The sequence below is a fragment of the Brassica rapa genome, chromosome A04 (genome assembly GCF_000309985.2).
Source record: "Brassica rapa cultivar Chiifu-401-42 chromosome A04, CAAS_Brap_v3.01, whole genome shotgun sequence".
Classification (NCBI taxonomy): domain Eukaryota; kingdom Viridiplantae; phylum Streptophyta; class Magnoliopsida; order Brassicales; family Brassicaceae; genus Brassica; species Brassica rapa.
The window spans coordinates 21,180,386-21,202,842 of NC_024798.2; the positions used below are offsets into that span (position 1 = coordinate 21,180,386).

A 22,457-nucleotide genomic window follows, 5' to 3' on the forward strand; every position below is an offset into this window, starting at 1 on the left:
TGGTTGTTGTACTAGTACACTTCTAAGAGGAGAGATTCTTGTTTTCTTGGAATGAAGAACACACCTAATACTACATCATGAAAAAGTGCAGCCATTGCAAATCCATAGGTCAAGGCAAGGTAGAAAGGGGGTCCTTTTGTGAGTAATGAGATTTAATTAAACAGAAGTGAAAAAACTATCGAGTTTAAGAAGATGAAAATGCCATAAGAAATCCAACTCTTTGATCTCATTATAGTTGCTCATGCGTAATAAACCGACTTAGTTTTGTGATAACCAGTAACCGTAAGTCGTTGCGGCTATCAGAACCATGATAACCAGTAAGACACTACGAGTTTCCATTAAGTAAGACGGTCTTTCTTGTACTCGAAGTAATCTAGTAGCAGTTTACACACTACTTTGACAAGTTTGATATGTATAGTAATGGGCCTAGCCCACTAACACTAACACTAACCCATATAACTTTAAGCCTATTAACTTTAAGCTAATTCAAACTTCTAACAGTGTAGCTAAACTAAACAGTGGGAAGCCTATGTGCGCTCATACTCTGGGCTCTAAGTGGTCAGAAATTATGACTCGGCCCATCTTTATCATGTTCTACAGTTCTAGCCCATCTTTTCATTTTACATTGAGTCATTGACGCTGCTAAAGAAAATTGAAACTACACATGAGTATATAGATTACGAGTATCTGACGACACAGTTATTTTTGATTATGAACTTTCTTCGGTCTTCCATAAAAGGTGGAAAGTGTCGGTGACATGCGTACATGGGCCCTTTTAAAAGCCCATTTTAGCTGTCATGTTAAAGAACCGCCGGAGCTCTAGCTCTTAGTTACGTCGGAAATTGTATCACCGAATGAACAATCGAAGGATCCGTATTCAGAATTTGTATTCTCTTTGTGGATTACTACAAAAATATTAACCGAGTGAAATTTTAAGACAAAGAAATTGAATTTAGAACATAGTATGCTCTGTTTATTGTCGGAATTGGAACATTTCTTGTCGGAACTTGGAACATCGAACAAAATTTAAACCCCCCAGAGAACAAAAAAAAACTATCAAACACAGCCCAATCTCTCTCTATCTCCCAAACTCCACATTCATTTACATAAAAACCAGATCTACACTTTCTCAGATTCCGACATCGGAACAAAGATAAGATAGAAACAGAGCAAAACATTGCATACATAGAAAAAAAAACTATCTGCTTTTGATCTTCTTATGTAATAAAAACACGTCTACTACGCCACCACGAGAGTTCCTGTCCGTACGGTTTTTCCGGCGGCTGATTCTTTAGCTGCTTCGGAAGATTTTTTACGGAGAGATCTTGCGGAGAGTCTCCAGCTTCTCTCCTTGGCTTCATCGGACTCGATCTGTTCCTCTCTACACTCTTTGCTACAAAACGCCTTGTCTCCTCTGTCAAAAGGAAAGATCTCAATATATCAATAAAGGCAATCAATTTTCAAAAGACAGATCGAGGAAATTGATTTTTATTATGATCGGATTAAGTACCTGTACATGAAGATGTCGGAGTTAAGACCAATGTGTTTACGGCAAAGAGAGCAAGATTCGAGAAAGTGTGGCTCTTCACTGCCGAAGAAGCTGTTGTAATGCGATGCCATTGCTAATACTAATATTTAAAAAGAAGAAAGCTTTTGGAGTTAAGATTCAGCTCAGAGAGGAAAAGGAAGAGGAGGAGGAAGGAGGAGGAAGGTGATTGATTTGGTGTGAATATATAAAGCCGAGCTCGGACTTTCTCTGCTTGACTTTAGTGAATCGCCTGTGGTGCAGACCAGTATAGTTACTGTGGTCTATAATAAATCTGCACCGTTCGTTCTTTCCTTAGTCCAATCTCGAAAGATCTATACGTTAAAAGTTCAGTAATTATTCATTACTTTTTATTTTATTATCGTCTTTATTATTTTGTCTGCACCAGTTACATGTTTATTTTATATTTAATTTATACTTACGAATTTTCTAGTTAAAAAAATTATTTATTTTTATTCCGTGGCACAAAAGTCTACATTATTTTTGTGTAACGTAGAGCAATAGAGAACATATAAAATTAGTAGATTTTATTTTTTTGCATTACAATAATTTGGGTGGATCTAGTTGGTCGAGAGGAATCAAACAAGTCTTGCGTTTGTGAGATTCGTTGGCCATAACAATAACATGCGTAACGCATGATTGATGGCTTTTCCGTAAATATAAAATTAACATTAAATTATAGTTTTGGTAAAAAAAAAACATTAAATGATACTACTAGTTTCCAAAATTTATATTTTTATATTAATAATCTTTTTACTAAATATTTTTGTGGTTTTAAACTGGTCCCGTGTGTAGTTTCTGAGCTCTTGGGATGCATCTCCCCTGGACAATGTTTCATTCCATGGGTGGAAATTTATAGATCGCCTCTCATTTGTTTAAGAGAAAAAGACTAGGATAGCACCAAACCAAGTTTATGTTCCCAAAGTAGCACTCAAGGTTCAAAGTCACAAAAATAGGTTTCATTAAAGAGGTAAATATACACTTATATCCCTTGGGTTAATTAATCCAAACCTTAGGGTTTAGAGTTAAGGGGTGGGGTTTTGAAATTAGGGTTTAAAATTTTATAAAAAAAATATTAAAATAAAAAATAAAAATTTTAAAAACAGTTTTAAAAAGTATTTTTAAATTATAAAAAGAAAATTTGAAAAAAAAAAAAAAAAAAAAAATTCGAAAAAAAAAAATTGTAAAAATTTCGAATCTGAAAACATATAATCTGAAACTATAAAAAAAATCTTTTTTTCATTTTTTTTTTTTATTTTATTATTTTTATTTATTTTTGTTTGTTTATTTAATTTTAAACCAAGGGTATTAGGGATATTTTACCCTTTAATGAATGTCATTTTTGTGACTTTCTCCTTCTAGTGCTATTTTTGAGACATAAACTTCAAAAGGTGCTATTATTGACAATTGCCCTTTGTTTAAAGCTTTGCTTGTTATACTGTGGACACTTGGACGGTAACGTTCTTTTATTACTATAGTATAAGTGAATAAATATATTCATGTATATTTGAGACAACACAGCTTGGTACACGTGCTGGAGCTCCAGGTAAAAAAGTTACGGAATCTTTTGGCTGAAACTCTGTAAAGTCTTGACACAATCTCAGTTCAAATAAAAAGTCAAGAAGTTCTAGAAACATGTACGTTAAATTTAGATACGAAAGACATGCGTAGACTTTATACTTGTCTTTGTAATAAACGAACAATAGCGTGACCGACCTTCATTGAATATAAGTACACATTTTTTTTTGGGTAAAAATATAAGAAAGAATATAAGTATACATTTGATACTTGATAGCGCCACACTCACATTCACATTCCTGTTTATATTGTAGTTAATCGCGTAACAATACGTTTCACATATTTAAATTTCATAAAATATCAGTTCCGACTTGGGAGTAACTTGTTTTATGTCTTTTGATTCATATAACAAAATCTTTCCAAATCAAATTCCAAATAACACAGCAGTAGAATTTGACTTTTAAATTCAATATATGGTAGGTAAAGATCACTTGCTTAGTTATATACTATTTTTTATAAAGATCACGTCAAGCACTCAACGTTTCTGAGTAAGCAATGACTCACGATACGAACGGCAAACCAATATAATAAACTTTATAAACAATTTACGAATATATAAACAACCAAAGTGTATTAATACAAACAAAAGAGATAATCAGTTGTTTTGCGATCAATCATAATAAAGGTCCAAAAAAGAAAGTAGCAAAGGACCACACAACTTGTCATGTGTCGATACGCCTTGGAGTCGGGAGATGGGTCCTCCCACTAGAGTTGGGAATATCAAACGAGGAGCTGACTAGACAAAACCCTTTTTAAAGGAACTGTTATTATTATTGGGATCCACCATCACCTCTATTAAGCCCAATAATCAAAACGTCATTCTCTCTCGGGCCCTTGACAGCTGCCCGTGTACCCCGTTTGCCCTACCTTTTTTCTTCTACATACCCACCTGCCCCTGTCACGTGTGGTGAATCTCACTCGTGTGCAAGCAAAGCTGGGTATTTGTGATACGTGTCGGTTTATTAGAGGTATTAAGGTTGCATGGGAATTAAATTCTCTTGTTTTGATTTTACGGTTAGGATTTGATCTGCGAGAAGCGTTGGTTGTAGCCGTTGATTTGTTATAGTAGACGATGCCAATTCAGATGGTCAACTAGCTATATTTGGAGATGTATTAAATTTTGTATTTAAGATATTAGAATGCTCAGTGATTGATTTTTAATTAGTTTGTAGATGAACTAGGGATTAACCCGGGCTACGCCCGGGATTTTTATTTTTTTCTAATTTAAGTTGTTAAATTATTTATATTTAGGCTATGATTTATATTTATATAAATGTTAAAATGCATGTCATAATTAAAATTTATTTTTAAATTTTAACAGTTAAATTAACATATTTTTTACTATTTAAATATTTTTTGTAATTTTATTGGCTATTTAGTTATCATATTTAGCAAAACTATCTTTTGAGTGTTGGAATAAATGTTTTAGAGATTTTATTAAACTGCAGAGTGTTTTTGGATCGACCACATGCTCAACATTCGATCGATCCGTAAAAAGATGGTCGATCTCCTTGGCCAGGTAAGTACAATTTTAGCAAAAATATCTTTTATTTTCAAATATTAAGTATATAACTATTCTTTTTAATATTTTTTTTAATTGTATTTTTGATTAAATTATTGTATTATAATGGTTATGTAAATATTTTTTGTAATGTTTGAATTTTTGTTGTTCGTATACTTAACCTAGATGATATTGATGTTTAACAATTTATTGTTTTCTGAGAATAGAAAATAATGATATATCAAAACGTATCTAATACTTGTTAAATGATAGTATAATGTAAATTACATCCATTATTTGAAAATAAACATTTGTTGTTTTTATTTTTATTTTAAATCAGAAATTATTTTTATTTAAAAACATTATTCATATATAATATAATAGTTTAAGTTTGGAAGATTAATCTATATATATAAATTATGTATATTTTTTAAAACATAATTTAAGATATTATATATTGAGTATCTGAATAAAAGCTGAATTTCTTATCTTGAAAATCAGATATTTATATTTTTGTCTTCATGTTATACTCACCAATCCATCATTGATATTTATAACTCAGTATGTTTTTTAAAAAACTTAGTTTTAAGTAATAAACGAATTTAATAAATTAAATTCATCACCTATAATGTTCTGTAAACTATATTTGAAAACTCTCTAAAATTATATTTTAAGCATAATATTATTATTATTATTTAATTTAAGTTATTTTAAAAATAATATATGCTAAACCAACTTAAATTATATTTACAATAAGACCATCCTAAACCGGTTAGTAAACCAAAAACAATACTAAACCAATATGAACCAATACCTGATTCGGCGAGGAAGGAAGTGTTTCGGGATAAACGCTTGAATGGTTATCAACTGAAATGGTTTGATCATGAAAGAGTTAGTATGAATATTAACAATAAAATTATAGATTAGATTAATTTAAATTTGTAAGAATACCTTTGAGTCTATGAAAAGCAATTCAATTCCCATGAATAAGTTTGGCTTTTGGAAGTTGCGGGTTTCCCAACAATGAATCCACCTAACAAAAAGTTTGTTGTTATAAAAAAATCTCATTCAATGTCATTAAAGGTTTCTGGGACGGCAAGAGTTGATAGTGAAACCCTTTTTTTGCTCGAGTGCTTTGAAATTTTGCTTAATAGTGTGAGGTTGATGTGGATGGAATAATGAGTTTTATAGGGACTTTCTTGATGTAAAATTATACATTTTTTTTTTGTTTAATGTGGTATTTCCATTTTTATATAATTTACTACCATTTAAAGATAGAAGTACATTTTAAGATAGATGCTTAAATCTTAATGTACTTTTTCCATTTTTTAAAATGTTTATTTCCATTTCTTATATTTTTATTTACGTAATATCTAAATTTTATATTTTTAAATAGATATTTAAATATTAATGCACTTTTTCCATTTTTTAAATTGTGTATTTACTTATATTATATATTTTACATTTTAAGATAGATGTTTAATGCTTGATGAACTTTTTCCATTTTTAAAAAAATAGTGTATTTACTTATTATTACATATATAATTCATATATTATATATTTACATTATTTACTTATTATTTATTTTCATGTATAAGTATTTCCATTTCTTGTACTTTTAATTTACTTAATATCTATATTTTACATTTTTAGATAGATGTTTAAATCTTAATGTATGTTTTCCATTTTTTAAATTGTATATTTCCATTTGTTATACTTTCTATTTACGTAATATCTATATTTTAAATTTTAATATATATTTTTAAATCTTAATGTAATTTCCCATTTTTTAAATTTGGTATTCACTTATATTATATATTTACTTATTATTTATTTTTCTTTATATTGTGTATTTCTATTTCTTATACTTTCTATTTACTAATAATTATATATTTTAAGATTGATTTACATTTTAAGATAGATGTTTAAATACTAATGTATTTTTTCCATTTTTTTAAATTATGTATTTCCTTTTCTAATACTTTCTATTTACTTAATATCTATATTTTACATTTTAAGATAGATGTTTAATATTTAATATACTCTTTTCATTTTTTAATAATTGTGCATTTACTTATTATTGTATATATAATTCGTATATTTATATATTTATAATATTTACTTATTATTTATTTTTCTATATATTGAGTATTTCTCTTTCTTATACTTTATATTTAGTTAATGTATATATTTTATATTTTAAGATAGATGTTTAAATCTTTACGTATTTTTCTATTTTTAATGTAAAACGGGAATGTTTAATAGAAGAACTTGGACAAATAGTCAAATAGTTATATTTATGTTTTTTTTTTCTTTTTTTAATAAAATTCTAGTGTTACATTATGAAGATAACCCGTTTTTTTAGTGAACAATGGTAATCTTACACATGTTTAATGTAGTTTTTCCATTTTTTTATGTTGTATGTTTACATATTATTGTTATTTTTAAATGTAAAATGGTAATTTTACATATGTTTAATGTAGTATTTCCATTTTTTATGTTGTATGTTTACATATTATTTATTATTTTCGAAATTATATATAATTTGTTTTTTACAAAATAGTAATGTTACATTATGGAGATAAGCCGTCTTTTTTTTAGTGAAAAATAGTAATCTTACATATGTTTAATGTAGTTTTTTCATTTTTTATGTTGTATGTTTACATATTATTTTCTTAAAATAAAATGTAAAATGGTAATCTTACATATGTTTAATGTAGTATTTCCATTTTTATGTTGTATGTTTTACATATTTTTATTATTTTCAAAATTATATATAATGTTTTTTGGTTTTTTTATAAAACGGTAATGTTACATTATGGAGATAAGCCGTCTTTTTTTAAGTGAAAAATAGTAATCTTACATATGTTTAATGTAGTTTTTACATTTTTTTTATGCTGTATGTTTACATTTTTTTATAATTTTCGAAAATAAGTAATATTAAAATGTAAAACTATATTTTAATGCCATGTGTCATCTTTCGAGATTATATTATATATTTACTTATTATTTATTTTTCTGTATATTGTGTATTTTTATTTCTTATACTTTCTATTTACTAATAATTTTATATTTTAAGATTGATTTACATTTTAAGATAGATGTTTAAATACTAATGTACTTTTTCTATTTTTTTAAATTGTGTATTTCCTTTTCTTATACTTTCTATTTGCGTAATATCTATATTTTACATTTTAAGATAGATGTTTAAATCTTAATATACTTTTTCCATTGTTTTTAAGTTGTGTATTTCTTTTTCTTATATTTTCTATTTACTTAATATCTATATTTTACATTTTAAGATAGATGTTTAATATTTAATATACTCTTTCCATTTTTAAAAAATTGTGCATTTACTTATTATTGTATATATAATTCATATATTTATATATTTATAATATTTACTTATTATTTATTTTTTATATATTGAGTATTTCTCTTTTTTATACTTTATATTTAGTTAATGTCTATATTTTATATTTTAAGATAGATGTTTAAATCTTTACGTATTTTTCTATTTTTAATGTAAAACGGCAATGTTTAATAGAAGAACTTGGACAAATAGTCAAACATATTTATGTTTAATGTAGTATTTCCATTTTTATGTTGTATGTTTTACTTATATTTATTATTTTCGAAATTATATATAATGTTTTTTGTTTTTTTTTTATAAAACGGTAATGTTACATTATGGAGATAAGCCGTCTTTTTTTTTTAAGTGAAAAATAGTAATCTTACATATGTTTAATGTAGTTTTTCCATTTTTTAATGCTGTATGTTTACATATTTTTTACAATCTCTACTAATAAAAGGGAGCTTTTGAGGCTCCATATTTACATATTTTTTACAATTTTCGAAAATAATTAATATTAAAATGTAAAACTATATTTTATGCCACGTGTCATCTTTTGGGAGAAATTTTTTCCGCTGATGTGGATGCCCTATGGAGCCTCAAAAGCTCCCTTTTATTAGTAGAGATTCTGTTAAATTATTATAATTTTTAATTTATATTTTAGTTAATAAACTCTACCAATTTTTTTTAAATTAAGTGTTTTGAATTTATCTTAACTAATTAACTCTACAAAAAGACTCTATTGTTAAAAGTCTCATCAAATATTTTACCAGAAATATTTTTTGATAAATTATAAATTTTAAATTGTATTTTAAGATTATATGTTAAAACAGTTGTTTAAAATAAATATTTTACATTTTAATAAAAACATATTTTGGCAAATAAACAAATTTTAGTAATAAACATTTGAAATTACAAAGTCAATATTCAAAAACTTCCGAAAAATAAAGTAGTACATAAGCAGGTATATGCACCATATATTAATAATAAAAATCAATTAATATCCCAGATTGAATATATATTTTCAAATTCCAGATATTGAAAAGACGGTTAAAGAACTACTTAATACAACCAAAAGCAAACTGATTTTTTATTACTTGCTATGACTCCATTCCATACCTCATCAAAGCTTGGAAGAATCCGCAGCCCAGGCTTGTGGCTAGATGTATAGCTTATGCATATACATGCGGTTTTCTGTTTGGATGGCATGACCATGAGAAAGCATCGCTTCATTTCACTATCCCACTTGCAATCGTTGCAATGCAGAGTTTAGAAGATGCTAAACACTAATTTTTGGTGTCCATTGGTATGTAGTATCTTCTCACATTGCGCATAGCCAAACGGTCCATGTGCTGATGATCTATATAATCTCCTGCAGTTTCTTGCTATTCCCTCTTCCCACTCTTACATGAGCCGCAGGAATACCCGATCAAGGTTTTGTTGCTGTTGTTGCATTCCATGGTAATGTGGCTTGGCTTCACTGCTCAATACGGAGAGGAGAAAGTGTTGAAGAGCAAGTTTAAGATCGGTTATATTGAGAATAGCTATCTGATGGGTTTAGTTGTAGTAGAGATAATGTCTCAGTTCTTGCATCCATATTTTCTAGGTGATAGATTTGCATTTATGTATTTAAAGTTGATCTCAACATACTGTGCCGTTGGTAATATTTACTCTTGGATTTGGCAGCTTAATTAGGAGGATCCTTACATGACATAAATTCATGTGCACTAACACACGTAACTCTTTTTTTCTCATCCTGAACTTGTGATTTTGTTTTGTTTCATACTCTTTCATGTAGGCCTGGCTTTTTTTTTTGTTGTATGAAACTGCCGAGGAATTTTTGGTTAGTTCGGTTACGAAATTGGTTTGATTCAGTAGATCTTTTTTAAATTTTGGTTTCTGTTCGGCAATTGGTTATTTCAATTTTCTTTAACAAAAAATTATTAACAAAACTATATCGAAAGCTTTAAATAAACTAACTAAATTTCAAACCGAACTAACCAAATTTCAAACTAAAATAATCAAATATATCCAAATTTTTAACAAAATAAACTAAAATCTAATCGAAATTAATAAAAATTTGGTAAAATTTATAAAAACCGAACAACCAAATACTTAACCAATTTTTTTTTGGTTAATCCGGTAAAATTTATGTTGAATGGAACTAACCAAAAACCAAACTACCCGAACCGGATAAACTTTATTTATCTCTGAAAATGGATCTTATTAGCTAGGCCCAAAATGAAAACTTGGAAACAACCAGTGAGCTTTAAACATTAGCCCAATTCAAAAACATAAGAACCAACGAGAAACCTCTAGCCGAAGTCGCAGAGGAAGAAGATCTGCTTGCTTGTGCAAACAAAAAAAAAAAAAACCTTATCTTGCAATGGCTTCTTCAACTTTCGTCTCTCTGCCAAAACCCTTCTTTGCTTTTCCGGTTAAAACCAGTTCCCCTCCCCTAGCTAACCATAAGCTTCTCGGTACTGACACAAATCTGAAACTTGTAAAGTTTCAAGCTTTCAGTGTTTTTTTTGTCCGTCTGATGATTTGTTTCTCTTACAGGAAGTCGAAGAGGCTGTCTGAGTGTCAAAGCGATTTCCACTAAATGGGAACCGACAAAGGTACTGTCTTTTTTCCGTTTACTTTTGTCCAAAAGTTATTTCATTTTGTTGATAATGTCAATCGCAGGTTGTTCCTCAAGCAGACAGGGTTCTTGTTCGCCTTGAAGAGCTTGCACAGGTCTGTTAGAACTCTTTTGTGATTCTGATTAATGAGAAGACATTGTAGTTGGTTAGCTCTGTTATCACAATTCGATTGCCAATAATCATTGATTATTTTGTTGATGCAGACAACCTCAGGTGGAGTGTTGTTGCCTAAAGCAGCTGTTAAGTTTGAGAGATACTTAACCGGAGAGGTTGTCTCTGTTGGTTCTGAGGTTGGACAACAAGTTGGCCCTGGCAAGAAGGTTAGGTTCTTTCTTTAACTCTTTTAAGTCATAACCATCATCCATTGTTGGTTAACTAGTGTGAAATGTTTTTCATTTGTTTCACCTTTTGCGTTTTTAACAGGTTCTGTTCTCTGACGTGAGCGCTTATGAGGTTAGTTAGTTAGTTATGATTTGCCTTCTTCACAGTGAAGATTCAACCATAGTTTTTGGAAGTAGTGTAACATCTTTGAATTCATTGTTGTACAGGTTGATTTGGGGACGGGTGCTAGGCATTGCTTTTGTAAAGAGAGCGACTTGTTGGCCCTCGTGGAGTGAAGAGATCTTGTCAGAGATAATATTCCTTCAAGATTTTTACTTGTTTCCTGTAATCTCAGATACTATAATCTTGTTTTGTGACAGTTTTTTCAATTTAATATCATTTTGAAGACAATCATAAGCATTCGAGGCAAATTATAATGAAATTGAAACTATTTAGAGAGTTCAAGAATGCTCCCAAAACAGAACTAAACAAAGAGAGAATTGAACAACCTTGGTAGGAGTCTAGGAGAAGCTTTGAGAGAGGTTTAGCTAGACTTTGGATGATTGTAAACGTATTCAACAGTCTCCAAACTATCAAACGTAGGGGAAGGCACGTTCTTATCACGTGGCAAGCCTATGGGCCCCCTTACTAACGAAGCCCATAACGTTTCGAAATTTTTAACAATCCGAGTCTAATATCTTATAATATTGCAAATTATCCCCAATAAGTTTCTAATTGCACATAAACGACCCCTTCTCTCTTCGAATAAACATTCTCAGCGACGGCATCTCTCTCTCTCTCTCAATCTCCGGCTTATATTGGGAAGTTAACGCCCTCCTCCGCGACGTATCTCAGATCCGTCTCAGGCTAGTTTCGATCTCGAGGTTTTCAATGGCTCCGGTCTCGGCGCTCGCCAAGTATAAGCTGGTGTTTCTGGGAGATCAATCCGTCGGGAAGACGAGCATCATCACTCGATTCATGTACGACAAGTTCGACAACACTTATCAGGTTAATCCGATTTTTTTCCTCCTCCTCCTCCGATCTAGCGTTAGGATCTCGCCGATGCACGACGTTAGCTTAGTTTTGAGATCCGATTCTGTGTGATCTGATTTGTAGATCGTTGGCAATGTAGCAATCAGTAGTAGTGAGGATCATGTGTGTTATCTCCGTTAGCTTCTAATGGAATTGAACTTAGCTCGCGTTGATCTTGTGATCAGTGCTTATCTAATCGAAGTAGTTCTCAATTGATGAATGATAAAATAAGAAAGTCTCTGATCATTGATTTGTAGATCAGATCATGTGTGATATTGATTTGTAGATCGTTTGTTAATGTATGAGACGTAACAATGAGTAGTAAGGATCATGTTTGTGATTCTCCTTTAGCTTCTCATTGTTCGTGATTGCTCACTGTTGATCGTTTGTTGTTCGTACTGGAGGATATAGTCGCGTAGAAGATCGTAGAATTGCAATGGAATTGAACTGGTTCGCGTTGATCTTGTTATCATTGATTTGTAGATTGGTGTTTATGTATCAATTAGTCGTAAGGATCATGTTTGCGGTTCTCCTTTAGCTTCTCGTTGCTCGTGATTTTGGTGTTGTGATTGCTCACTGTTGATTGTTTGTTGTTCACACTTGAGAATGTAGTTCTTAGTTGATGAATGAAAAAGTATATGATCTTGATTTGTAAAATGTGATCATTACGTTTAAGCACGTAATAGTAAGTATCTTGAAGATCAATATTACTTGATTATTTTCATTATTACCCAAATGATCTCTCTTTTTCTCAGTACTTTATGTTGTTTTTTTTTAACTTCAGGCCACAATTGGTATTGATTTTCTGTCAAAGACTATGTACCTTGAAGATCGAACTGTCAGACTGCAGTTGTGGTAAGATCTGTAACATCATTTCAGGTTTCGAATAAACTAGCAGATGATTAACATTGAGAGATGATTCATATGACAGGGATACAGCTGGGCAAGAGAGGTTTAGGAGTCTTATTCCGAGCTATATCAGGGACTCTTCTGTTGCTGTTATTGTCTATGATGTTGCAAGTATGTGGACCTTCTCTGCTTTCTAATCTTTTCAAAATACATGCATACTTTCCCATGTTTTAGATACAGTAATCTTATGAATATATGCGTTTTGATTTCTTCCTTATCTTGATCCATTCTTTTTTTTTCTGCGTTGTGAAACTTGATCATTATTTTGGTTTTCCTGTTGACATATAGGCAGGCAATCGTTTCTAAACACTGCTAAGTGGATAGATGAGGTTAGGACAGAGCGTGGTAGTGATGTCATAGTTGTGCTCGTGGGAAATAAAACCGACCTTGTAGACAAAAGGTTAGGACAGAGCGTTTGCTGTTTGTTACTACTGATGGCGCCTTACTAATAAAAAGGGTTGTTTTCTCAGGCAAGTGTCAATAGAGGAAGCAGAAGCCAAGGCTCGTGAGCTTAATGTAATGTTCATCGAAACCAGTGCCAAAGCTGGCTTCAACATAAAGGTAACAAAGGACAAACAAAAACTGCTAGGCTCATATAGATTTACCTTTGATACTCCTCTCAACACTTGTTTACCTTTTTCACTTGTTTATTGCTAGGCTCTTTTCCGCAAGATAGCAGCAGCTTTACCCGGAATGGAAACACTGTCTTCAACAAAGCAAGAGGATATGGTTGATGTGAATCTCAAGTCTTCCAATGCCAATGCATCTTCGGCTCAGCAGCAATCAGGAGGATGCTCTTGTTAAAAAAAAATTTGGCAACAAACATTATAGAGAACAAAAGAACATACTCGAAAAAAGCCCTCGCACGATCTTGATCTGCTATTACCTTCTTCTTTGTGTAAAATTTTTGCCTTCTTCTTCATCAGATTGTTTTTAAAGAGAGTCTCCTTGCTTTAGTTTATTGGTTTGTCCCTAACTCTAAATTGTTGTTGTCTTTTGGAGTTTTAAAGGCTATTCAGTACTTTTTTAAATATTGTGATTTATCTGTCTCCGAAATTGAATCATATAACTTTAAGCTATCTATACTATTAAAATAGAATCTATCATAGCATTCTCTCTTTATTTTTCCAATTTATTTACAATAGCATGCCCAATCAGTTTGTGAATTCTATTATACATAGTAAGTGAATTTGCATCATTATAAAACTTGATTTAATGTCAATTAATAACGAATCAAGTTTAATAATGATGCAAATTCAGTTACTATGTATAAGAGAATTAATAATGCTTAATTTACAAAACTATAAGTTTTATAATTATATCAAGAAGGTTGAATAAATATTTTGCATTTGATTTATATTGATTCATATATAATAATGTAAGGCGAAAGTGATATCATATACAATATTTGTCAATTCTTACATGAACTAGTCTTCGGTGGAGTATTGGATTTAGAAATTCAATTGAGTTTAAAGGAATTGAAGTTTCTGTTAAAATTTTGTGTCATTTAATCATATATTTTATCAATTTTTATAAAAAAAATGGTGTTATTATATTAAGTATTTGTAATCATTCTTCTGAAATCCTTGAAATTCTAATGTTACTCAATTTAGCGATTCCGTAATTCCATAAAATATTTGTGTTATTCGATTTTGGTGGATTTTGCATTAATTTTTTTTGAAAATGATTTTACGGAAAATTTACTAAAAAATATAAAAAACCATTCTTTTTCCTTTGTTTAGGATTTGAAGATAAAGAGAAAAACATTTACCAGTTTATTATACAATGAGAAACTTTTTTCATTATAAATAAAATATATATTCCACTTCTCTATATGCTGCTATAGTAAAGCCACCCTATAACTTACGTTGAATATTGTGAGTGACATTTTAGGTAATTTCGTATAGAACGGTCAAATTATAACCAAATAAAGAAAGAAAGAAAAGTCTAACGGCGGTTATCAGCTCTACCTAAATCGGCCAGCTTCTTAGACCGGTTCGCGCTAAAAGACGTCGCCGTTGAAATGTGTTGCTTAACCGGAGATTTTGGATAACCGGTATATCCAAAAGAACAGTTAGGTCTAGCTCTCACTAGCGGACTCAAGCACAAACCCATCGTCGTCGTCGCAGTCTTTCTTCTTCCCGGAGTTCCCGTCGCTGGTGTTCTTCTCGCTCTCCCCGGCGAATCTTCAAAAGATTCCAGCTCGTTCGCTGGAGACATGCCTTTGCAGTAGCTATGCCTAGGTCGTTGCTGGTGATGATTTGATTCGGAGGCGATCAAGTCCTCAATGTAACACGTAGTAGTTTTCGACCGTGGGGAGAGGACCTTGGAGAACCATGACCGGTCTGTTCCAAATAAGGTAGAGAACCGAGATAAACCGGTCTGTTTCTTCTTAACCGATCGGTTGGTTTCAAAGACTTTTTCCCATGACGATGATCCTTCACCGCCGTAAGATTCGGAGGCTTCTCCTGCTCCTCCTCCTCCTCGGGCGTTGGAGTTTCTAGCAGCAGCGTAAGGAGAAACAGAGCGAGGGAAAACCAGAGGAGGAGGAGAAGAAGTTCTTGAATGGACATGATGATGATGATCGTTATCTTCAGAGGCGGCGAAAGAGAAGAGACGTTCACGGAGACAAGAAGCGCAGACGCCTATAGTGCTGCTGGAGTCAACTGTATGTCTCTTACACCTCATCGGAAAATTTTGAAAATATAAAAGACTCTGGCTGTGAGAGAGAGTCTTCGGTTTCTGATAATTATAAGAAAACTAAGAACAAGATCCGTTGAGTCCTATGTGTATATATTTTCTTCCGACTCCAAGTTTCGCTTTAGAAGAGTAGAGGGGAGATGTACAGAGAAGAAAATCTCCGGAATAAATGGAAATTTCAGATTTGATTTTAAGAAATGTAAAATACACTTTTATGTTTGCTCAAAAGAAAAAAAGAGAGTATAAGATACACTTTTATATAATAAAGGTTTGACACGTTAGCATTTGGTTAGGATAAATTGAACCAATGTCGTTGTGAAGATGACTATACTTATGATTAAATATAATCTCATCCATATTTAATTAACGTCATTATAGTTTTTTTTTGTATAGTGGGTAGATGAATATTTCATAGTTTTTTTTATGATTCGTGCCGTTGACATTCGTTTTCTTATCGTTGTCAAAACAAACATCATTTCATCACATATGGGCTTATGTTATGATTAGCTTAGTAGTTGTTACTTAAAAATTCACTAAACGTACTCTTAATTTGACTCATTAAAACCATATTAAATTGGATTAGACAAAGAGTATTTGGGACGTCGTATTATGAAGAAATGCATAGAAAATTCCATGGAAAACTACCAAATTGAAGTTTCCTTATATTCTGAATAACAACACGTTTTAAATTTGTACAAGTATGGTTTGTTATTAAGTGCCTTGTCTAATTGTGATATTCTTCAGTCTATGTGCGTTGATATTTGAAATATTCAATGATAAAATTATGCCATATACTGTATAAGTATATGAAAGTGAATTCAAAGATACGGTATGAATCAAATCCACATCTACATGGAAACATTAGAAAAGCCTACTTCCCTTTGAACTATTTTTAAAAACAAATCATGAAAATAAATACTTAGTGGTGAATGGTTCTTCAATGTATAATGTATATACATTCAATTAAAAGGAAAGACAAGTATGTGACGGCAACAAAAAAAGATTGGACGCTCGTGGATGGTGGAAGCCGACAAGTGTTAGGTGTTACGAGTCGTCGTCGTCTTGTATAAAACCCACACGCTTGTTAGTCCGTTTCTTCTTGGGTTAGAGTTAGACCACGTGAACGCCCTTCTCTCTTGCTTCTTACTGGGGCCACAGTGGCATTGCAAAATATTTGTATCATCACGCTAGGTGAGAAGTAGATGGGACAAGTGTGACATTAGTTTTATTGAAAATTGAAGATATGGTGTGCCTATGTTGTAATTCTTTTTTATTTTGTAAACTGCCTATGTTGTAATATTTGCTAGATACGTATCTTGAATAATTTTAATTATAAAAAATATTAGAGAGATGTGTAAAAGGTTTGATATAAACATGTATACTTTATACTTATAAAGAATTAGCAATACTTGGAATTTTAAACAACATATTTTTTTTGAACACAAGGAATTTTCAACAACATAAAACTTGAAACTACTACCAAAATCACGAGTATTTTGTTTGAATAATTGTGAATATAGAATATAAAAATCATATCCAAAGTACTTAATATTAGCCATATATATAATTTGTTAATAGATAACGTAATAATTATGAGATAAGATTTCAGTTACTTTTTTTTTGAAAAGACAAAATTCATATAACTATATGGCAAAATATCAATTAATTAAGTATTTTGACTCTTTGTAAAACAATAAATAATAGATTTGACTCAATTTTCAAAGTTTAATACTTTTTATTAATTAGATTGGACTGGTTGGTTAATCACATTGTAAACGCCCGCTCTCTATTTCACCACTTGGTCTCTCAAAGTCCATGCTCGTGGCGTAATCTCTCTTCTTCGTATCGGAATCATCGAGATAAAAGTGAAGATGGCGACGATGGAGAGCTTGATCGGTTTGGTTAACAGGATACAAAGAGCATGCACTGCACTCGGCGACTATGGCGGCGGAAACAACGCTCTCTCTTCTCTCTGGGAAGCTCTTCCTTCTGTAGCCGTCGTCGGTGGCCAGGTTCTCATCTCATCGGACATAACTCTCACATGACTTATTAGGCTTTTTATCTTACACCTTGTCTTTAACGTTGTTTTATGTTATGAATGTAGAGTTCTGGAAAGTCTTCTGTCCTCGAGAGCATTGTCGGAAGAGATTTTCTCCCTAGAGGATCTGGTTTGTATTACTTAACCTAAAAACTTTCGATTGATATAGTTAAGACCGGCCTTGGACATAGCTAGGTCAAACATTGATCACTCCTAAAATTTTAAGAACTAATATATATATATAGTGTGTGTGTGTGTGTATATATATATTAATTCTTAAATTGTTTAAAAAAAATTATACTAAATTGTTTATGATCCCAAAATTTTAGGAATAGTCTTTATAGTAAACAAATGGTTAAGAGGTTAAGAGATAACTTGTTCCGCAGGTATTGTTACGAGGAGGCCGTTGGTGTTACAGCTACATAAGACTGAACATGGAACATATGAATACGCTGAGTTTCTACACCTTACCAATAAGAGATTCACCAACTTCTGTATGTAAATGAACGAATGTGTGCTTGTGTTTGGCTATAGCGAATACATCACATGTTGGTTAATATTGAAAACTATGTCATATGGCAGCTTTGGTTCGTAAGGAGATTCAAGATGAGACTGATAGAATCACTGGGAAGAACAAACAGATCTCTCCTGTTCCTATTCACCTCAGTATCTTCTCTCCCAATGGTTGGTTGTTTTGTTGCAGTTCCTATGATGTTCTTGTTTTTCAGACATGTTTTAAGATCCAGCTAACATCAGTTCTCTTGTTGTGTTCTTTTGAAAACAGTTGTGGATCTTACTCTCATTGACTTACCTGGTTTGACTAAAGTTGCTGTTGGTATGTTTTTTTATCTGGCTCTGCTTATTTTGTTGATGTAGTTACTTGTTAGTTGTTAACATTGTCACTTTTTTTTTGTTTCCAGAAGGACAGCCAGAAACTATAGCTGAAGATATTGAGTCCATGGTTCGCTCATACGTTGCAAAGGTGAGTATTGCTAGTAGTTCTTACACTCTTCTTGTCTTGGTGATTCTGTTAAATTAATATACTCTAGTCACATTTCTTGTAATTTGTTAGTTTTGATTATGTTACTTATTTTTTCAACAGCCTAACTGTCTTATACTAGCAATATCTCCTGCTAACCAAGACATAGCCACATCAGATGCGATAAAACTCGCCAAAGAAGTGGATCCAACAGGTTTGTTTGTTTGTTATGTGTTATGTTTTTCTCTAAAAAAAATGATAATAATTTTCTTAGTTATCTCATTGTTCTAGGTGGTAGAACGTTTGGAGTTTTGACAAAGTTAGACTTGATGGACAAGGGAACTAATGCATTGGATGTAAGTGTCTTCTAACAAGCCTTGATCATTTTTTGTTTTCTTGTGTCTTACATAGTAATTATGATTGACACCATAATGGATATTTTCATAAGGTTATCGAAGGAAGATCATACAGGATGCAATATCCTTGGGCTGGAATAGTGAACCGTTCACAAGCAGATATTAACAAGAATGTTGATATGATGGTCGCTAGAAGGAAAGAGCGAGAATATTTTGAAACTAGTCCTGACTATGGTCACTTAGCTAATAAAATGGGCTCAGAATATCTCGCAAAGATGCTCTCTAAGGTTCTTATTCAATCTAACCCTAATACATAAGAATGAGCTTATGTTATTATGTGTTAGTTATGATGGTCTTTGTGTTTTATTTTCTTCAAGCTCTTAGAATCTGTTATAAGGGCACGTATTCCAAACATCATAACCTTGATAAACAGAAGCATCGAGGAACTAGAAAGAGAGCTAGACCAATTGGGTAGGCCTATCGCAATTGATGCTGGAGTGAGTACATATATTTCTATGAACATCTTCCCCCTTGCTATAGATAGTTGACAAATGCTAACATGTGTTGCTCTCAGGCTAAACTATACAACATCTTGGGAATGTGTCGTGCATTTGAAAAGATATTCAAAGAACATTTAGATGGCGGGTAACACAACACATCACTATTGAATCTCTTCTTGATTTCACCTGACTTTCTTGTAACGGTGGTTTAACAACTCTTACTAAACTTTGATCAATAATGAATCTTAGGCGTCCTGGAGGTGCACGTATATATGGAATCTTTGACTACCAACTTCCAGGAGCCATTGGAAAGCTTCCTTTTGATCGTCATCTTTCGTTGGAAAGTGTTAAGAGGATTGTCTCACAATCTGATGGCTATCAACCTCATTTGATAGCTCCAGAAATGGGTTATCGTCGTCTCATTGAAGGATCCCTATATCTTTTTAGAGGTCCAGCTGAAGCTTCTGTGAATGCTGTACGTTCCTTCATACCTCTATTTTACCAGTGTATCTAAGGCCGGTCTTGGACATAAGCAATTGAAATATTAGCTTATGGTCTCCAAAATTTTAAAATAGGTTCCTAATTTTTTTTATATTTAAAATCCGTATTAAATTGTTTATAGTCCCAAAAATCTCAAGACCGGCTCTGGATATATTTATATAGTATATAATAAGACCCTAACGATTATGAGTGTAACAGGTTCATAGTGTCTTAAAAGAGCTTGTCAGAAAATCAATAGCAGAAACTGAGGTGAGTTTGGTTGTTTTCTTTGATAGTAAGTGAAAAATGTTTTTGATTCATGTTGGTAAACAATACAGGAGCTTAAACGGTTTCCTTCACTACAAACTGAGCTAGCTGCTGCAGCAAACTCATCTCTAGAGAAGTTCCGTGAAGAAAGCATGAAGTCGGTTCTTATGTTAGTCGACATGGAAGCTTCATATCTAACTGTAGATTTCTTTCGTAAGCTTCATGAAATGGACACACAAGGAAGCCAAAACACATCTCTTTCATCACCAACCACAGTAGAACAGAACGGTGAAAGACAGTTCAGAACGATAGCTTCAAATGTAGCTGGTTACATCAAAATGGTCGCAGATACACTTGCTAACACCATTCCTAAGGCCGTTGTTCATTGCCAAGTCAGACAGGCGAAACTCGCCTTGCTCAATTATTTCTACACGCAGATGAGTCAGCGTCAGGTATATATGTACCTTACTCCGGTTAATTCAGTTCGGTTTTGGTTTGGTTCGGTTATAATTTGAGGATTGTATCATGTCTTTTGGCAGGGGAAACACTTGGGGCAGCTGCTAGATGAGAACCCTGCATTGATGGAAAGGAGGCTACAGTGTGCAAAGAGGCTAGAGCTATACAAGAATGCTAGAGATGAGATTGATGCAGCAGTTTGGCTTGGATGAAGCTAAGTGTCTATGTGATAGTGTCGTATAATTAAGGTTTCATATGTTAAAGATAAGATTCATAACCAACTAAGTCTTATGTACCAAAGAAGAAGCAACATGATTCGTTGCCTTGCCTCCAGAGTTATTTAGTACTTGATTATAGTTATAGATTATAAGTTTATAACTATCACCTTTAGTTATAAATTTGGATTGTGGATTTGGTAATACAGAAACTCTTTACTGGAATCCATCTTATCGAGGGAATCTGATTCCTGAGATTTGCTTCAGAAATACACAAGTAGAGCACGGTCTAGACCTGATGATGATACACAACTTGTATTTGCTTGGATGTTATAAATTTGTGAGACTAATGGTCATTGGTCAAAAACCATCCAATAATTTGCTTCTTTTCGGTCAACACTTTTCAAAGTTATATATTTATTAGCTGGGCCCAAATATGAACAGACTTGGTCTGATCGTTCTAGCTAGTCGTATCTCTCTGGTAAGGGTAAATAATTGACGTTTTATGTGATGAGAAAGACTGAAGGAGACATTAGTTAATTTGTTACTTTGTTTTGAAGGTAGTAAGTAGGAAAATAAACTGAGCTGAGCGGGTCTCTAGAGATGAGTTTGCTGCAGCAGCTAGCTCAGTTTGTAATGCAACAAACAATCTCTTCTTTATTAAAACTCGCTTTAACCACGTACTTCTTTATTAAAACTCGCATTGTTACGTAGTTCGTGAAAATAAAATACAACAGATAATGTTCAGTTTAAAATAAATATTTTTGTCTTTACTGACGTTCACATAGACTTGACAACTCAAGCGGAAAATCCTTGATGATGAAGTAGAAGCCATGACGATGAATCAAACAATAATGGAAAAGAGAGATCTAGCTTTGTACACATGGAGCTATTTGGATAACACAATAGAAGCCACCTATAACGAATAACGCAATGCCTTGGAGTCTTTCTGCTATTAAGATTGATAGTTACTGGAGGGATATAGACAAGAATTACCTATATATGATTCTGAGAATGCTCCTGCACAACTGTGTCTTGAAATAAATGGTCACAAACCATCAAATTTCTTATCTATATGCTTCTTTTTGTGGCAAGCACTTGCCTGTTTGTTTAAATTTATAATTATTAGCCGGGCCCAAATTTGAGTAGACTTGGCCTGGTTGTACTTGCTTGAGCTAGTCATATCTCATAACCTATCTCACTGAAAACGTTCTCTGTGCAGAAAAAGACTTTAGTTTGTTACTTTGTTTTGGAGGTAGTAAGTAGTAAGTAGGAAAATAGACTACGTTAAATGTGTTGGTGGGTTTCTTATTTATATTATTTTTGAGGAGGGTTTGTTTTTTTTTGAAACACAAACTTAATTTCATTAAAAACTCAATCTTCTTCCATACGATAGAAAGAGGGAATTATCCATCCTCTTTGTCCATAAGCATAAAATGCAATACATAAATAAGCTAAACGAGATAAGTCTTCAACCGAAGATGACAGCGAATTCGAGACGGTGCTTGAATGCGTCGGGAAAGCTTTCACGACAAAGTCGGACAGCTGAAAGATAGTCACAAGTGACGTTGAGAGACAGTCT

The 22,457-nt window shown here is 32.1% G+C and overlaps 5 protein-coding genes across 5 annotated transcripts; 3 read left to right on the forward strand and 2 right to left on the reverse strand.

Moving 5' to 3' along the window:
* Nucleotides 1-946: 946 nt before the first annotated feature.
* Nucleotides 947-1,777, reverse strand: LOC103866151 (FCS-Like Zinc finger 3). The gene is made up of 2 exons (XM_009144029.3): nucleotides 1,511-1,777; nucleotides 947-1,414 (listed from the first exon to the last, which is right to left on the reverse strand). The coding sequence occupies exons 1-2, from the start codon at nucleotides 1,618-1,620 to the stop codon at nucleotides 1,240-1,242; spliced, it is 285 nt and encodes a 94-aa protein (XP_009142277.1). The 5' UTR covers nucleotides 1,621-1,777; the 3' UTR covers nucleotides 947-1,239.
* An 8,586-nt stretch (nucleotides 1,778-10,363) lies between these two features.
* On the forward strand, nucleotides 10,364-11,239 carry CHL-CPN10 (20 kDa chaperonin, chloroplastic-like). Its single transcript, NM_001301921.1, is given in 6 exon segments — nucleotides 10,364-10,457; nucleotides 10,540-10,598; nucleotides 10,666-10,716; nucleotides 10,826-10,942; nucleotides 11,046-11,075; nucleotides 11,171-11,239. Coding segments are annotated over 6 exon segments (420 nt in total).
* Nucleotides 11,240-11,676: 437 nt separating this feature from the next.
* LOC103866149 (ras-related protein RABH1b) lies at nucleotides 11,677-13,932 on the forward strand. Its single transcript, XM_009144027.3, has 6 exons — nucleotides 11,677-11,951; nucleotides 12,760-12,830; nucleotides 12,907-12,995; nucleotides 13,173-13,284; nucleotides 13,355-13,445; nucleotides 13,542-13,932. The coding sequence occupies exons 1-6, from the start codon at nucleotides 11,835-11,837 to the stop codon at nucleotides 13,686-13,688; spliced, it is 627 nt and encodes a 208-aa protein (XP_009142275.1). The 5' UTR covers nucleotides 11,677-11,834; the 3' UTR covers nucleotides 13,689-13,932.
* On the reverse strand, nucleotides 13,765-15,713 carry LOC103866148. The gene has a single exon (XM_009144026.3). It carries the CDS (start codon nucleotides 15,570-15,572, stop codon nucleotides 14,832-14,834), a length of 741 nt encoding a protein of 246 aa, XP_009142274.1. The 5' UTR covers nucleotides 15,573-15,713; the 3' UTR covers nucleotides 13,765-14,831.
* Nucleotides 15,714-15,746: 33 nt separating this feature from the next.
* LOC103866147 (dynamin-related protein 1D) lies at nucleotides 15,747-21,100 on the forward strand. The gene is made up of 15 exons (XM_009144024.3): nucleotides 15,747-17,596; nucleotides 17,689-17,752; nucleotides 18,009-18,116; nucleotides 18,205-18,306; nucleotides 18,407-18,457; nucleotides 18,543-18,604; nucleotides 18,725-18,815; nucleotides 18,893-18,957; nucleotides 19,050-19,244; nucleotides 19,335-19,454; nucleotides 19,532-19,602; nucleotides 19,707-19,932; nucleotides 20,157-20,207; nucleotides 20,276-20,656; nucleotides 20,744-21,100. Exons 1-15 carry the CDS (start codon nucleotides 17,456-17,458, stop codon nucleotides 20,870-20,872), a joined length of 1,857 nt encoding a protein of 618 aa, XP_009142272.1. The 5' UTR covers nucleotides 15,747-17,455; the 3' UTR covers nucleotides 20,873-21,100.
* The last annotated feature ends 1,357 nt before the right edge of the window (nucleotides 21,101-22,457 follow it).

Coding starts and splice junctions, on each gene's coding strand:
- LOC103866147 (XM_009144024.3), top strand. CDS start 17,456: ATGGCGACGATGGAGAGCTTGATCGGTTTGGTTAACAGGATACAAAGA. Junction 17,753..18,008: donor TTTTCTCCCTAGAGGATCTG/GTTTGTATTACT, acceptor CTTGTTCCGCAG/GTATTGTTACGAGGAGGCCG. Junction 18,816..18,892: donor CAAAGAAGTGGATCCAACAG/GTTTGTTTGTTT, acceptor TCATTGTTCTAG/GTGGTAGAACGTTTGGAGTT.
- LOC103866148 (XM_009144026.3), bottom strand. CDS start 15,572: ATGAGGTGTAAGAGACATACAGTTGACTCCAGCAGCACTATAGGCGTC.
- LOC103866151 (XM_009144029.3), bottom strand. CDS start 1,620: ATGGCATCGCATTACAACAGCTTCTTCGGCAGTGAAGAGCCACACTTT. Junction 1,415..1,510: donor TCCGACATCTTCATGTACAG/GTACTTAATCCG, acceptor TCCTTTTGACAG/AGGAGACAAGGCGTTTTGTA.
- LOC103866149 (XM_009144027.3), top strand. CDS start 11,835: ATGGCTCCGGTCTCGGCGCTCGCCAAGTATAAGCTGGTGTTTCTGGGA. Junction 11,952..12,759: donor AGTTCGACAACACTTATCAG/GTTAATCCGATT, acceptor TTTTAACTTCAG/GCCACAATTGGTATTGATTT. Junction 12,996..13,172: donor TATTGTCTATGATGTTGCAA/GTATGTGGACCT, acceptor GTTGACATATAG/GCAGGCAATCGTTTCTAAAC.